This window comes from Mytilus edulis, chromosome 13 (assembly GCF_963676685.1).
Source record: "Mytilus edulis chromosome 13, xbMytEdul2.2, whole genome shotgun sequence".
Lineage (NCBI taxonomy): Eukaryota > Metazoa > Mollusca > Bivalvia > Mytilida > Mytilidae > Mytilus > Mytilus edulis.
The window spans coordinates 39,749,813-39,765,205 of NC_092356.1; the positions used below are offsets into that span (position 1 = coordinate 39,749,813).

The 15,393-nt window shown below is 31.9% G+C and overlaps 1 protein-coding gene across 1 annotated transcript; it reads right to left on the reverse strand.

Moving 5' to 3' along the window:
* Positions 1–828: 828 nt before the first annotated feature.
* On the reverse strand, positions 829–9,589 carry LOC139500058 (protein-S-isoprenylcysteine O-methyltransferase-like). Its single transcript, XM_071288777.1, has 4 exons — positions 9,360–9,589; positions 7,085–7,340; positions 6,032–6,249; positions 829–5,365 (listed from the first exon to the last, which is right to left on the reverse strand). The coding sequence occupies exons 1-4, from the start codon at positions 9,555–9,557 to the stop codon at positions 5,180–5,182; spliced, it is 858 nt and encodes a 285-aa protein (XP_071144878.1). The 5' UTR covers positions 9,558–9,589; the 3' UTR covers positions 829–5,179.
* Positions 9,590–15,393: the final 5,804 nt, after the last annotated feature.

Sequence of the window (15,393 nt, forward strand, 5' to 3'; positions counted from 1 at the left end):
TTTCCCAATTGTGTGTGTCCCTTCGTCGCATTAAAGTCACTTTGGCCAGTTTAGGGGCCAGCTAAAGCATGCCTCTGGATGCAGGAGTTTCTAGCTGCATTGAAGACCCATTGATGGCCTTTGGCTGTAATCTGCTGTTTGGTCGGGTTGTTGACTCTTTGACACATTCCTCATTTCCATTCTCAATTTAACAATTGGTCAAATTTCCTATTTGTCTAGGTTGTCTTTTTGACTTCACTATGCCATCATGATAGTATTTTTAATATATTTCCAATGCTTATGATGGTTAAGGAATTTTTTTTTGCTCCTACTGATCATGCAAAGTTTCAGATTTAGTTTCAGAAAGCAGAAAAAGATAGCATACAAGCATCTATACACTTGGCAACAAATGATAGAAATTGTAAGAAGAAATCAAAAGCTATATCCAAACCCCAAGACAAATTTGTGGAGTATATAGGAATCAACCTGTCTGTCAATCTGTCCCTGTCCAACATGTTAAAGGGGAGATAATTGAATTATAAAATATTGTCTCATAAGTGCAACACCTCAAAACAGACAGTGATGAAAAGTTACACAGATCATAGTAAAAACACTACCAGGGGATGTGCATATCAATCCTTGTGGAACATGTTAAACAGAAGACAATTGACTTTTATTTCAATGCTGCAATACATGTTAACGGCTCTCGTAAGCACAACTCCTAAACAGCTAAAACTATGTTCAACTTGTGAGGTCTTAGTCTAGAATATAATTGCGTGTCTGATATTATCTGACTGCGTAGTTTGGTATCATGGAACTATAAGAAAATACATGGATAATAAACAAAGAAAATCTTCATTTTTTTTAATCATTAATACCCCAAACATAACACTAAACAGAATGAGCAATCAAACATGTATATACACTTTCTTTTATAAACAGATGTTCTTGTAGACTTATCATATACAACATGAAGAAATATATTTACTTTCTTACAATGTAACTTTCATCAGTAAGTACACTTGTTATCTAGATTAGTGTTATCAAACAAAAACACATCTCTCCTTTATTTACTAATTTGTAAATGGGGCTGATATGGCAGTGTGAGTAGAATAAGTAGAATAATTGTCACAAGTAATAGGAATAGATTAGGTCATCTGTCTGTCACAACAAATGTAATGTTTCTCTTTAAGGTATGATAATTTAATGTTGGATGTTACGCGTCTTCTGATTGGCTGACGTTATTTTGTTATCAGCCCATAGACATAATTTAGTCATGTGATCGTGACGTCATCAACGTTTTTTCGTGGTTTTTTACGGTTTAAAATGGAATTTAGAATTAAATTATAAGAAATGACTGTAATATTTTTTCTGTCTATTCGAAATAACATAAAAAATGTGGTGCACACTGTTAAATAACTCGCTACATGCATTATTCAGTGTGCATCACATTTTTTATGTTATTTCTTCATAGACAGAAAAAATATTAAAGTCATTCCTTAATTATCAAAATGTAAAATTGAAAAATAACAATTCATGATGTAGATTTAATGCCGGACAAAAGCACAAATAACATGGACTAAAACCAAATACTTTGATCGAAAGATAACAATTTGATTTTAACTTATTGTAGCTTAAATTTCTTACTAATTTAATTTTGGATGTAACACTCCACTCCTGATTGGCTAAAAGTTTTTTGTCAATCAGCTCATTTACATTATATTGTCATGTGACAAATACAACATTAATGTTTTTTCATGAGTTACTCCTTAAAAATGGAATTCAAAATTAAAATATATGGAAGACTTATATTTTTCTGTCTATTAGAAATAATCTTAAAAAATTGATGGACATTATACATAACACTTTAAATGGGTTATACAGTGTTCATCATATATTTGTTGTAATTTATTTATAGACAGAAAAAAATTACAGTCATTCCTTAAATAAAAAATCTTGAACTAAAAAAATTTATACTAAAATACTGTAAAATGATATGTTAATGTTATACAACATGACAAAGACACTATAACCATGCATTAAAGCAACACTAGACCTTTAATTTTACTTAAAGCCATATTTACATGAAAATCCATCAATGTAAGTTCTTTTCCAATTAACAAGTGCAACTATATTTTACATTATTACAATACAATATCAAATTTCCTAACTTTAACAAATATTTTACAATTCGTTATGTTCAGCGTTCACAATATGTGTTAGCATACAACTATTTCCAAGTTAATGTACATTTAAATAAAATAAATTGTGAGAATTAAAATATAAGTGGTATAAATACCTTTTTACAACCTGAAATGAATTTAACTGTGCATTGTTTAAAATGCTGAAAGAAATTAAGTTGTAATGTTGAGGTAATGTGGTACATTAAAGCATTTTGGAATGCATATTATGTTGGCCTATTATATAAATTACAAGTACATATGAAATTAAAGTAAAATTGTCCTTAATCCACAAAAAATATTATCTTTTCATGTCCTTGCAGATTCTATTCATTGCCTTCAACACATATCGGTGTACAATGGGACAACAACAATAAAATAGTAATATAAATATAATACAACAGTTGGCGAGACAGAACAGTCGTAATACAATTTCATACTGTTGTATATATAGATAGCATCTTAAGATATTAACCAAAGTATATATGCCATGCATCATATGAACATTGCTCTATTTACATTTCATCTTAAGTTTAGTCCTTACATTTACACAACAAATTTGTTCAAGATTTATGATTATAATACATATAAGTAAAGATTTTTAAAAAAATGGCTATAAAATCTTTCCAAACATAAAATGAACCCTTGTATAATATGAGACATATGACAAGGTTTGTCATATATTTCTATAACTGTATAGTATTTAATTTGCATCATTCAATCAAAGAGCAGATTGCTCTGAGGGATATGATTGCCATTGTTTTCATTGACACATGAATATATGTAGCTGGATAATATTATTTCCAAATCTTATTCAACTGCACATGTAAAACGTAATTTACATAATCTGAATATTACAAAATAGCCAATGCTGGTTAAAAGTGTATGAACAATGTACAGTGTACTTAGGCCTGTTGTGTTTTATTTTTGTACTATCAATTCCAAGTTTACTTTCCACAGCATTCAGAGACTCAGAGTGAGAGAAGTATTTCACTTCGATTCTTATCACCTATTTTCCACGTTGATTCTAGGAGGAACCCCATTCCTAACTCTTTAAATATTTAATTTCCTTTGGGTCAGTGATCATAACTCCTTTCCGTACACATTCCTCGGTTAAAATTGCAATCATTTTTAATATAATACGACGTTTATCGACAGAACGAGTTAATTTTTCTCAACACCTTGTTTTGATTCAGAATTCACGGAAGTGACTTCCGGAAGGGAGACAACTCGAAACGATAATATGGAAGTCTGAAGGTGTGTTGAAAGAAAACTTTTACGATGTGGACTACAATTATTTTAATTTAAACGATGCATATGATTTAAAATTATGCAACAACAATAACTCTCAATAGCAGACATATATAGAAAGGATCCCTTGAGTTTAAAATTTATCAATTGAGTGGGGAATCCAGAGCAAACATTTAACCTAGTACCCCTTGAAGTCAAGGAAACTATACGCATGCACATAATTACCTAAACAAACCCTGGAGTAAGAACGTATATTACACCTAATTGGTTCTCTATTTTTAATGGAAGTACAATATCAAAAATCAGTTTAATAATGGGACACATTAGTAAAATGCCACTTCAGTTCTTATATGACAGAAATAGATTTATCGGAATTCAGAGATCTCTCGCATTTTTATCACCTCTGACATGTTTCTAAATTTATAAAAAGACTAAATAAAAATACTGCTTGATTCTGATTTTCCGTGTTGTTAAAAACACGCATATAAGTCAAGGGAAATTTCAAACATGAAGATTATGAAAAGAACATTATAGGAAAGTTGTTTAAGTTCAATCCCTTTGTTTGTTTTTACCTTTTAAACCAAGACAATCATAAGAATCTGAGATGGTCCTTAATGTTTAGAATAAAACGTTTGACGTGAGGGCATTGTCCTAAGCCACTGGTATTAGTCTACAGCTTGCTTGAAGGCAATCGTATCCCAAAAACAGCACTTTTATTGTGTCGTAGTTCTCTTATATTTGATTCAGTTTTAGTTTGTAACCCGGATTTGTTTTTTCTCTATCGATTTATGAATTTTGAACAGCGGTATACTACTGTTGTCTTTATTAAACTGACTTTTTTTTTAATAAAAAAAATTAGAAAGGATAATCAAAGCAATTTTAAAGTATATCAATTCTTTTTTCAGTTAATATATACCTTCTAAGATGCCATTACATTTTGGTAATACTATTTCCTGTGAAAACTTAACCTAAAACCTAATTGGTTGTTTTGAAAATCTAAATTTATAATTTGGGGTAAAAATCAACGAATCAACATATGCATGCAAAATGGAAAGATATCAAAAAGTATTATGCATGTTTAGATTTCTGAAATTATGCTTTAATCATCCATTATCAAACATAAATGAGTTGTTTTGTGTTTGTATTGTGTTTGTAATTGGTATTTCAAATGCTTGACCTGAAGTGAACATACAGCACCTTTTTGGGCAGGCCTTATTGGCCTACATTTGATTTTTGGTTAATTTGATTGAGAAATTAGTTCTTTCCCTTAAAAAAAATCAAGAATTCATGACTTGCTTCAATGTTCATTAAAATTGTAAACTAATTTCATAAATCACTCCAATAGAGGTTGGAAAAGGGGTGTAAAATATATGTGTATCAAAGTTATTTGTATCAAAAAGAACATGAAGAAGGTCTTAAACAAACTTGTTTACTGAACAGTTAGTCTGAAAGTCTTAAGTATAAACACAAACAGCAGTCTTTATCTAACATGTCTAAAGTAAAGCAATATTACCAAAAATCACATTTTTAAAGTAAAGCAATATTTCCAACAATCGTATTTTTTAATCATACGAATACTGTATATTTTTTCTTAAAATCTCCACATAAAGAACTGTACTTTGACCTTTAATAGAACGATTATTACATGTACATGACCTCATGTTTATTTTCCTTTTCTGCTTAGATTGTCATACTATAAAGCATAAAAATACCCATCCCAACACACATTACAAATAATTTTGTAAAGCCTACTTCTACAATGCAATGTTCTATGAGTAATGCCCTTGGTAACCAGTAATAAATGGTAAACCAGTTCTTACATTCTTCTTGTAATCTACATAATCTTCTCCAAAAAAGTTCAATAAATAGATTTCTTCTTCTTGAATTCTCTCATTAAAGAATTTCCATGAAACTACTGTATAAGCCACCAAACACAGAGGGTTACATAAAATCAGCTGAAAATATATAATTATTATATATTTAGAATTTTAATATGTTTATTTTCTTTGAGCTATTCTACAATTCATGAAACACAATTAACTTTGCAATTATTTTACATAGAAGGAATGAGAACCATGCATTAATTTCATTTTATCAGTCCATAATTTATAAAATTGAGAATGGAAATGGGGAATGTGTCAAAGAGATCTAGACAAGACAAGCAAAAAGCAGCCAATGCATGATATGATAATTCTAATTCAAATTTTATTTGTTTTCACATTTGACAATCAGATTTCTACAATCATTTGGCCTTTAATGTTCCCATGTGGATATAAGCTTCATTGCCCAATTTCTGTAACTACATGCAACGTACATAATGGTGTTTTAAAAATCATCAAAACTGTGAATAAGTTCCTTATTAAAAGGCTGTTCAATTATAACATACAGGGTATGCATGGTATGGTACCCACGAAAGGCATTTCAAAAAATGGGTTAACCACAGTTAGTGGCAAATTAAAATTTTACTTGAATACAATAAAATCAACTTTGAAAAAAATAAATTTGACTCCCACCCATAGTTGAGATTTGAAAGTGTTCCCTGGGTCCCATGAAACAGACCTAAATTGAAATACCTACAATCAGATTACTGAGGTATTAGATATTTTCTTAATATTGCTCACCTGTGTTCCTATACTCCAATAAAACCAGCCCACATAGGCAGGATGTCTACACCATGAGTATATACCATTAGTAACTAACTCGTGCCCAGGTCTTCTCACATACTGTACGTAATGATTAAAGTTTGATTTGGCTGTGAACATACTTCCTTTACGCACTAATTCACCAAACACCACTAACATTAAACCTATTATGCTTATTACATGGATATGCTTCAAACCTGAAATTTAAAAAAAATCATCTCGTTTTTTCTAAACTATCAACTATACATGTAAGGTAAGAATTTATTTCAGCTGACTATGGGATATATGGGCTTTGCTCATTGTTGAAGGCCATACAGTGACCTATAGCTGTTAATTTCTGTGTCATTTGGTTGCTTGTGGAGAGTTGTCTCATTGGCAATCACACCACACCCTTTTTATATTTAATAGTAAAATTGTTCATTATATTATTAAAATAATTAATGGTAATATTGTGCATATTAATGTAATAATAACACTACTTGTAAGTTTCATTAGAATCTATATTTTTGATTATCTGACAGCAATCGCAAGGCACTGTAATATCATATTTTAGTTCCATATAAAATACGGTATCCGGTCGTTCCGGCCCCAAACCGATCTGGCCCCAAGTCAATCCGGCCCAAAGTCAATCCGGCCCAAAGTCGATCCGGCCCAAGTCGATCCGGCCCACGTCGATCCGGCCCCAAGTCGATCCGGCCCCATAATAAAATATGAATAAACTATATTCACTATATGGATCCACTTGGGCCGGATCGACGTGGGACCGGATCGACCCAAAAGCTAAAATACAACAGCTTTAACTGTATGTGCTTATCTGGAACAATTATAAAACTATGCATAGAAAAACATAGACTATGCTGCATGGCATTTGCTCTTTGTTGTTTGATGTACAGTGCCCTACAGTTGATAATTTCTGTATCATTGTGAAGAGTTGTCTCATTGGCAAACATAACACATGTATCTTCTTTTTTATATTCAAAATATCACAGCACTAGCTGTTTGTAGACTATAACTTAAATCATTATCATTTACCTGGGAAAAAATACAGTTCAATCATAAACTCAACCCAACTAGCAACAGCTGCCATAGTGTATTCCCTGCTATGGTCCAACAAGAATGAGGCTAGAGTAAGTGACTTTGGATTAGCTACTGCTGTTGTAAAATATTCTGAGAAATGGAAAAATGTCAGTGCCATAAAATAATATCCAAAATACATGAACGTCTCACTTGATGTCAGATGGAAACCTATTCCGAAGGCAAACCCCAGTGCTCCTCCTCTTATTGCAACCTGAAAGTAGAATATGTATCATCATTTTTAGCCAACTTTAGTCATCCTGGCTGGGATTAAAAATTAATAAAATATTTTATTGTGTTTTAGAGGAATTTTTGTGGGTGTACATGTTCTTTGTCAATGTTTCTACAAAGAGCTCGCACTAGCAGGTGACTGGGCGACGAAGACGCTTTCCTGTATGTCACTTCGCTTTGCCTGACCGTCAAAAAGCCATATCTAGTTGCCCTGTTGTTCACCAAACTTGATTTCAGTCCCTTTCATCAATGAAACATCACATTTTCATTTATACAAATGTAAGTAAAGAAATTCAAAGAGTTAAAGACATAAACAATTTATTTTCTTTAGAAAAGAGGTTAAAGCATTGAATTCAAAGTTTGTTGCATTTCATTTCATCTTTAAAATTACTTCCGTTACTTGAGAGCATACATGTACATCAAATCATTTCAACTTTTTGAAAAATAAGTTCATAACTTCATTAGAACATGATGGAAGTTGCCTTTAGTAAATGTTTACCATTACATGTATAATCATAACTGTCATATTTCTTTCCAAATAGCTTGTCAAACATTATAGTACGTCATTTTGATCATGTTCATTCTCAACTGAAAAAGTTGGTTTGAAATCTCCAAAGCACATTAATAGTTGGAACATTTCACATTACCTGCTTTTTCCTGATTATTTATAATTATTTCAACTAGTTTGTACCAAATGAATATAAACATTGGAGGCTTTATTCATAAAGTCAAACATTGTGGTAATTGTTTTTATCATGTTTATTAACCCTTTTGGTGAACTTATTTCATATACATTTTTGTAGCTGCACTTAGTGTGACAGACAATAGGATAGCTGGACATCTGGAATGCCCAACAATAGAGCAGTTCCAGGATAGGGTAGTTAGTTGAATCTCTCATGTGCCTTCCATCACCATGTGACAAAAATGCAGGCAACACATGTTTAGCAAACGGGTGAAAAAAATAAGATATTTGGGAAATTTAAATCCAATAAGATGGTCACCCTCCTTTAGTCATTATAACTGGGAATTAAGATTTTGTACCTTCATGTACATTTTTACAGAACATAAACTGTTTCTATACTACATGTACCCTACAGACATTGACAGAATGAACATTCTGAAAGTGCTGGAGACTTTGAATAGTGCAGGGATACAGGCATCCTTTCTATTTGGTGAATGACATCATAAAGGTGTGCGAAATTGATGATCTTGTCCATGTTGTTCAGTGAAAAACATTATTCCAGAAATGACGCATGTCATTCTACATACATGGCATTATATGAATCTAATGACTTTACATTGGGGACCAATTAAAAAAAATAATTACACAGTAAACATGGTAAAATCTATGTTTTTTTAGTTTTTTTTTTTTTATCTAAAACAGACACAACAAAAATTAGAAACTTGCATATAAACATTGGGGGGGGGGGGGTAGGAGTGGTCCTGATCCCAAACTTAAAAACATGAACTCCTGAGGTCCCAAATTTAAATAAACGTAAATGAAATCCCAACATCCCGAAATTCGAAAAAAAGAATTCCTGGATCCCGAAAGGGTCAATCCCTAAATCCCGATAAAGGTCCTATCCCCCCTCAAACATTCTAAGTATCAACAAACAGGAATATATTGTTGGACACATACAATAAACACATGCACTCATCACTGTCAACTTGTCAAGCTGTGACCAAACATGAAGTCATTCTGTTCATCACTGACATTATCTGGAGGAAAAATGAAAGAAACATGAAAGAAATGAATGAAAGGTTTGAACATATGGACCACAGGCACTTGCTTCTATCAATTGGAAGACCCACTATCAAGTAAATGTACGTTGATAGTTGGTCTTCCAATGGATATAAACAAGTGCCTGTGATATGGACATCAGGACAAGATGATTGTTGTTTTGCTTCCCCTCTGGTTTAGGTATTGTATGACTTACATGAAACAGGCTATATAAAGTGTCAAACGTATATGTATCTTTCTATATATCTAAACTAAATTCACCTCAAAATATTTCTTTTCTTTTATTGTTAGATACAGTCCTGTAAAAAACAGAGCGCCGACAATGGAACAGACAAGCAACCATGTTGTTAAGGAAATATTTAGAAATCCAAATATATACACGCACAAAAATTTCAAAAATACTGTGCTTGAACCCAGGGAAAAAGCAAGAATACTGGTTTCGGCATATTTGTTCGTCATTGTTACTTTTTAAGAGGGATTAATACGACAGGGGAAAGGGACGACTATATAAGTAACGAGTATTAGGGTTACACTAATGACTGGACCGAATGACAGGACCGAATGACAGGACCAAATGAAAAATGCTAATAACTTTTCATTTCTCAAAGGATTGAACTCAAATTTGAAATATAATAAGATTTCATCATTTGATAAATAGATTTTAGAAAAAAAAATAAAAAAAATTGTAAGAAACTTTAGAAAACGTGACATGACCAACTCTGATAATGACAGGACCAACATCGAGAATGACAGGACCAAATAAAAATGCTAATAACTTTTTTATTTTTCAAAGGAATTATCTCAGATTTGAAATATAAAATGGTATGTCATATTTTGAAACTAAAATGTTATAAAAAATATAAATTTATTTTCAAAAATTTCGAAAACGTGACATGACCATCGCTGACTGCCAGGACCAATCTCGACAATGACAGGACCAGATGAAATTGCTAATTTCTCTTTTATTTCTCAAAATATTTTTCTGAAATTTGAAATATAATAAGATTTCATCATTTTATACATAGATTTAAGAAAAAAAATTAAAAAAAAATGTAAGAAACTTTAGAAAACGTGACATGACCAACTCTGATAATGACAGGACCAACATCGAGAATGACAGGACCAAATAAAAATGCTAATAACTTTTTTATTTTTCAAAGGAATTATCTCAGATTTGAAACATAAAATGGTATGTCATATTTTGAAACATTTATGTTATAAAAAATAATTTATTTATATCTCTGTCATTGTCGAGATTGGTCCTGGCAGTCAGCGATGGTCATGTCACGTTTTACTGCAGACTGTATGTCATGTTAACTGGAAGAAAATCTAAGTCCATTTAAAAGTAAAATACGGAAAAAATGGATTTATCTTTTTACAAAATTTACTTCTTGATACTATCTTATGATCATAAATAAGCTTCTGTCCAAGTTTGGTACAAACCCAGCATGCCCAGGATAGTTTGAGAAAGTTATTAAAATTCTAAAAACTATAACCACAGAGTAAATGTAATGTTTCCCTGCAGAAAAAAATAAGTCCATTTAAAAGTAAAATACGGAAAAAAATAGAATTTTATTTTTACAAAATTTACTTCTGGATACTATCTTATGATCATTGGTATCTTGTAGAGAGTTGTCTTATTAACAATTATACCACATCTTAAGATCAAATGGTCACTTTTAGAAATTTCTTTATAGTTAACCAACAACATTCAAACTTGATCTCTGTTTTGTGGTAATAAGCATTGTGTATACATGTTTCATAAGATTTGATTGAGGCAAACTATAATTGCAAAATAGAAACCAACTTTGTGACGACTAATGTACTGACAGACATGGATTAAACCTACTACAACGCCCCCTCCCCCCTCCCAAATTGCGGCGCGGCCATAAAAGTGTTTATTTTAGTTTTTGCCATTGTACCTTGAATCGATCAAATGTGTGCACAACGCGTGGGACATCAGAAATTTATTCTTTTTTTACACATGAGACACTAAAGTCTTGTATTCATGAATGATTACAACTTGTTGGGACTAGAAAACATTGATAATTACAAAGAAAAATAACATTGGTATGTACTGCGCTGGTTCTAGTGTTGCATTTAATTAAATAAGACCATGTGTGGAATTTGTCTTCAAATTATTACTGTTATTAATCTTGTATTTATGCAAATATTCTCAGCTTAGTGGTTTCATTCCAAATCTCGGGATCAATGCAGTCTTTTATAAAGGTTACAGAGACAGATACAGAAAATAGGGGCGTAATTCATGTAAAGGTTAAAAAAACGTTGAGAATAGCAAAATATTTTTTTTGAAATTTGAACCTAAAACAAGATGCTCCGCAGGGAGCAGCTTTATACGACCGCAGAGTTCGAACCCTGAACATTGGGGCAAGTATGGACACAACATTCAAGCTTGATACAGCTCTGAATTTGGATTGTGATTAAATAGTTGACACAACAAAGGTTTCTGACACATAATGAATGTGGTCTCAGAACTTAAACTTAAAAGCTTTAAATTTTAAATTGGACATTACCTATTATGGTCCAATATCCAAAATCAAAATACATGGTTAGATTCAGCATATCAAAGAACCCCAAGAATTCATTTTTTTATGAAATCAAATAAAGTTCAATTTTGGACCCTTTAGACCTCAATGTGGACCAATTTGATAACCGGTCCCAAACATCAAAAATCTAAATACATGATTAGATTAAGCATATATCAAAGAACCCCAAATATACAATTTTGTTGAAATCAAACAAAGTTTAATTTTGAACCCCAATTTGGACCAACTTGAAAACTGGGCCTATAATCAAAAATCTAAGTACATGTTTAGATTCAGCATATCAAAGAACCACAAAGATTCAATTTTTGTTGATATCAAACAAAGTTAAATTTTGGACAACAATTTGGACAAATTGGAAAACTGGGCCCATAACGAAAAATCTAAGTACATGTTTAGATTCAGCATAATTATCAAAGAACCCCAAGGATTCAATTTTTGTTAAAATCAAACTTAGTTTAATTTTGGACCCTTTGGACCTTAATGTAGATCAATTTGAAAATGGGACCAAAAATAAGAACCCAAAGGATTCAATTTTTGATGAAATCAAACAAAGTTTAATTTTGGACCCTTTGGGCCCCTTATTCCTAAACCGTTTGGACCAAAACTCCCAAAATCAATCCCAACCTTCCTTTTATGGTCATAAACCTTGTGTTTAAATTTCATAGATTTCTATTTACTTATACAGAAGTTAGGGTGCGAAAACCAAGAAAAATGCTTATTTGGGCCCCTCTTTGGCCCCTTATTCCTAAACTGTTGGGACCTCAACTCCCAAAATCAATCCCAACCTTCCTTTTGTGGTCATAAACCTTGTGTTTAAGTTTTATTGATTTCTATTCACTTAATATACTAATATTATTATGCGAAAACCAAGAATAATGCTTATTTGGGCCCTTTTTTGGCCCCTAATTCCTAAACTGTTGGAACCAAAACTCCCTAAATCAATCCCAACCTTCCTTTTGTAGTCACAAACCTTGTGTAAAAATTTCATAGATTTCTATTTACTTAAACTAAAGTTATAGTGCGAAAACCAAGAAAATGCTTATTTGGGCCCTTTTTGGCCCTTAATTCCTAAACTGTTGTGACCAACACTCCAAAAATCACATACACACACACACACACACACACACACACACACACACACAAGATATAATGTTATCGGAATCTTGAACTTATGAGATGTATGTATATGTTCCGGACCATATGAGTATTTGGACCATACGCGTATGGTCATGACCATATGGGTATATACTCATATGGTCCGACCATATGCGTATGGTCGGACCATACGCGTATGGTCGGGGTAATTAACACTCTGTTACAGTTTACTTTTAATACTTCTAAACTCTTCATATGGTATGACCGTTCATTCAAAATACGCTATCATATAGGTAATTCTATCATTATATTATAATAAAAAGATAAGCTAAATAAAAATAAGAAGTTTCACATAGTTAATTTTACTTAATTGTCAAATTTAAAGTAAACACATTTTATACCGATGGTCATTACCGATTAGTTATTACGAGTGATTGGCAATATGTCGACTAAAAAATTAAATTCCAAAAAATTTCACATAAGAAGTCACTGGAAAGTAGCATACTATTAGTTTATGCAAGTTGGGTTGTGAAGATGGTGTATTGCAGTCATTTTACGATATTTGAGATCTAGAGCTTCTCACTCGCAAACAAAATGTGTAAATGAAAAAGATCGTGCACAAATTTCTTGCAAATGCAAAAAAGCTATGATACCGTGTGGAAGTGAATGTCATCCAAACCTACATGCACGAATGTAACTAGCGATGAAAACTAACTATGTCATCAATATTAAATTTTTACGTAGTTTTTTGGATTATAAAATTTAAAAAAATGTCATGTTTTAAACCATCACTGTTTTTTAAGATGAAGTTTTTGTATTATTGAAACGTTTATAATGTAATTTGAAAAAATATATATACCTATATGGTCCAAATACTCATATGGTCTGGCCCGTTAATAACCAAACGAGTATTATACTCATATGGTCCGACCATACGCGTACGGTCGGACCATATGAGTATACGCATACGGTCATGACCATACGCGTATGGTCCAAATACTCATATGGTCCGGAACACACACACACACACACACACACACACACACACACACACACACACACACACACACACACACACACACACACACACACAAAAAAAACAAGATATAATGTTATCGGAATCTTGAACTTATGAGATGTATGTAGAACGACGCATAGTAAGGAATAATTCATAATTGATACAATTATTTTGCTTGATAATTTTGATATGATATTCTTGCCGATAATAGCATAATTATTTTACCGAGATTAGCACAATTCCAACTTAGCAGATGTATTCTATTTGTCTATCTCAGAGATACTGAATTTTAATTACAGGATAGTAGTACAAAGGAGTTATTAATGATATGTTAATAGCTACATGTATATTTAAAGAGGATTCCATTATACTGGACTTCTGATATTAGCGATCAACAATTGACTATTATTATTTTTTTTAAGTCACCACCAACTTAAAATGTGTTCAATTTGCCTATCCGTCTATCCGTCTGTCCATCACACTTAAGTTTCAGTTTAGAAATGCTTTGACCAAATGATTCTATTATTGGTTTGTTTATATTATGTTACAGGTCAATTTTGTGATTTATGCTGGAATAACATCTTAGACGGGTGTGTGCCATAAAAAAATAAGAATTTTCTTACAATTGTTAGGGCCATATCACAAACAGGCTATTGTTAGGGCCATAAGCCAGGTTGGCCCAGTTATTGTAAACCCATGAAGTTCATCATCTGCTAACTTCCAAAAATTGATAATCAGATGATGAACTCGGAACAAAGTCCGACCAAATGCAATTATCTTTTTAAGTATCTACTTGTATGCAACATTTAAAAAAATCAACATACCCCCTACACCCTCCCCCCCCCTCCATTCCCAATGTTACATTATATATTACATTTATTGAACAATCTGAAGGAAAAAAAAACCGGACAAGACTTTGAGTGAAGCAAAGAATGAAGCCATATTCCAATTTGAAAATAAACACCCTCTACTTATGTATTTTTTTACATAAATTTCTATTTTTGCAGTTTTTAAGTGGATGTTGTTATGGATAATATGTGTTTCCGTGGTAACAATTGAAGTCAACAACACTTGACGATAGTAATTTAAAGTTTGAGTTGGCTTTTATGTATTTTCTTATTGGTTATAAAACAATTCAGGACATTTAAGCTCTAAAACTGCAATATTCTGCAAATAAAACTCTGTTTCCAAGGAAAAAATCGGTTGCTATGGTGATAAAACTAAAAAAAATCCCACGCATTTTTCTATTTAATTTGGTAAAGTAGTATCCAAACTTCATTACTACAGTGCTAACTATTCTGTACACATTTGCACTTTTTTAAAAAACACCTGAGAAAATTTGATAATTTCGAAAAAATCCCAATTTCAGAAATGTTGAAAATATGCATTTTTTCGCAAAATTTTTCAAAAAATATACAAACTTGGTTGACATGCAATCTTCACTAAAATGAAGCTTAAACCAAGTTGTATAAATATTACATATGAACATTAATGATAAATGCATGATTCTATTCATAATCAGGCTCTAAAATGTGGTGATTTAGCTGATTTTTTAATGATTTTACAATGCTTAACAACCCAAAAATAGTGTGTCTGTTACCATGGCAACCACTCA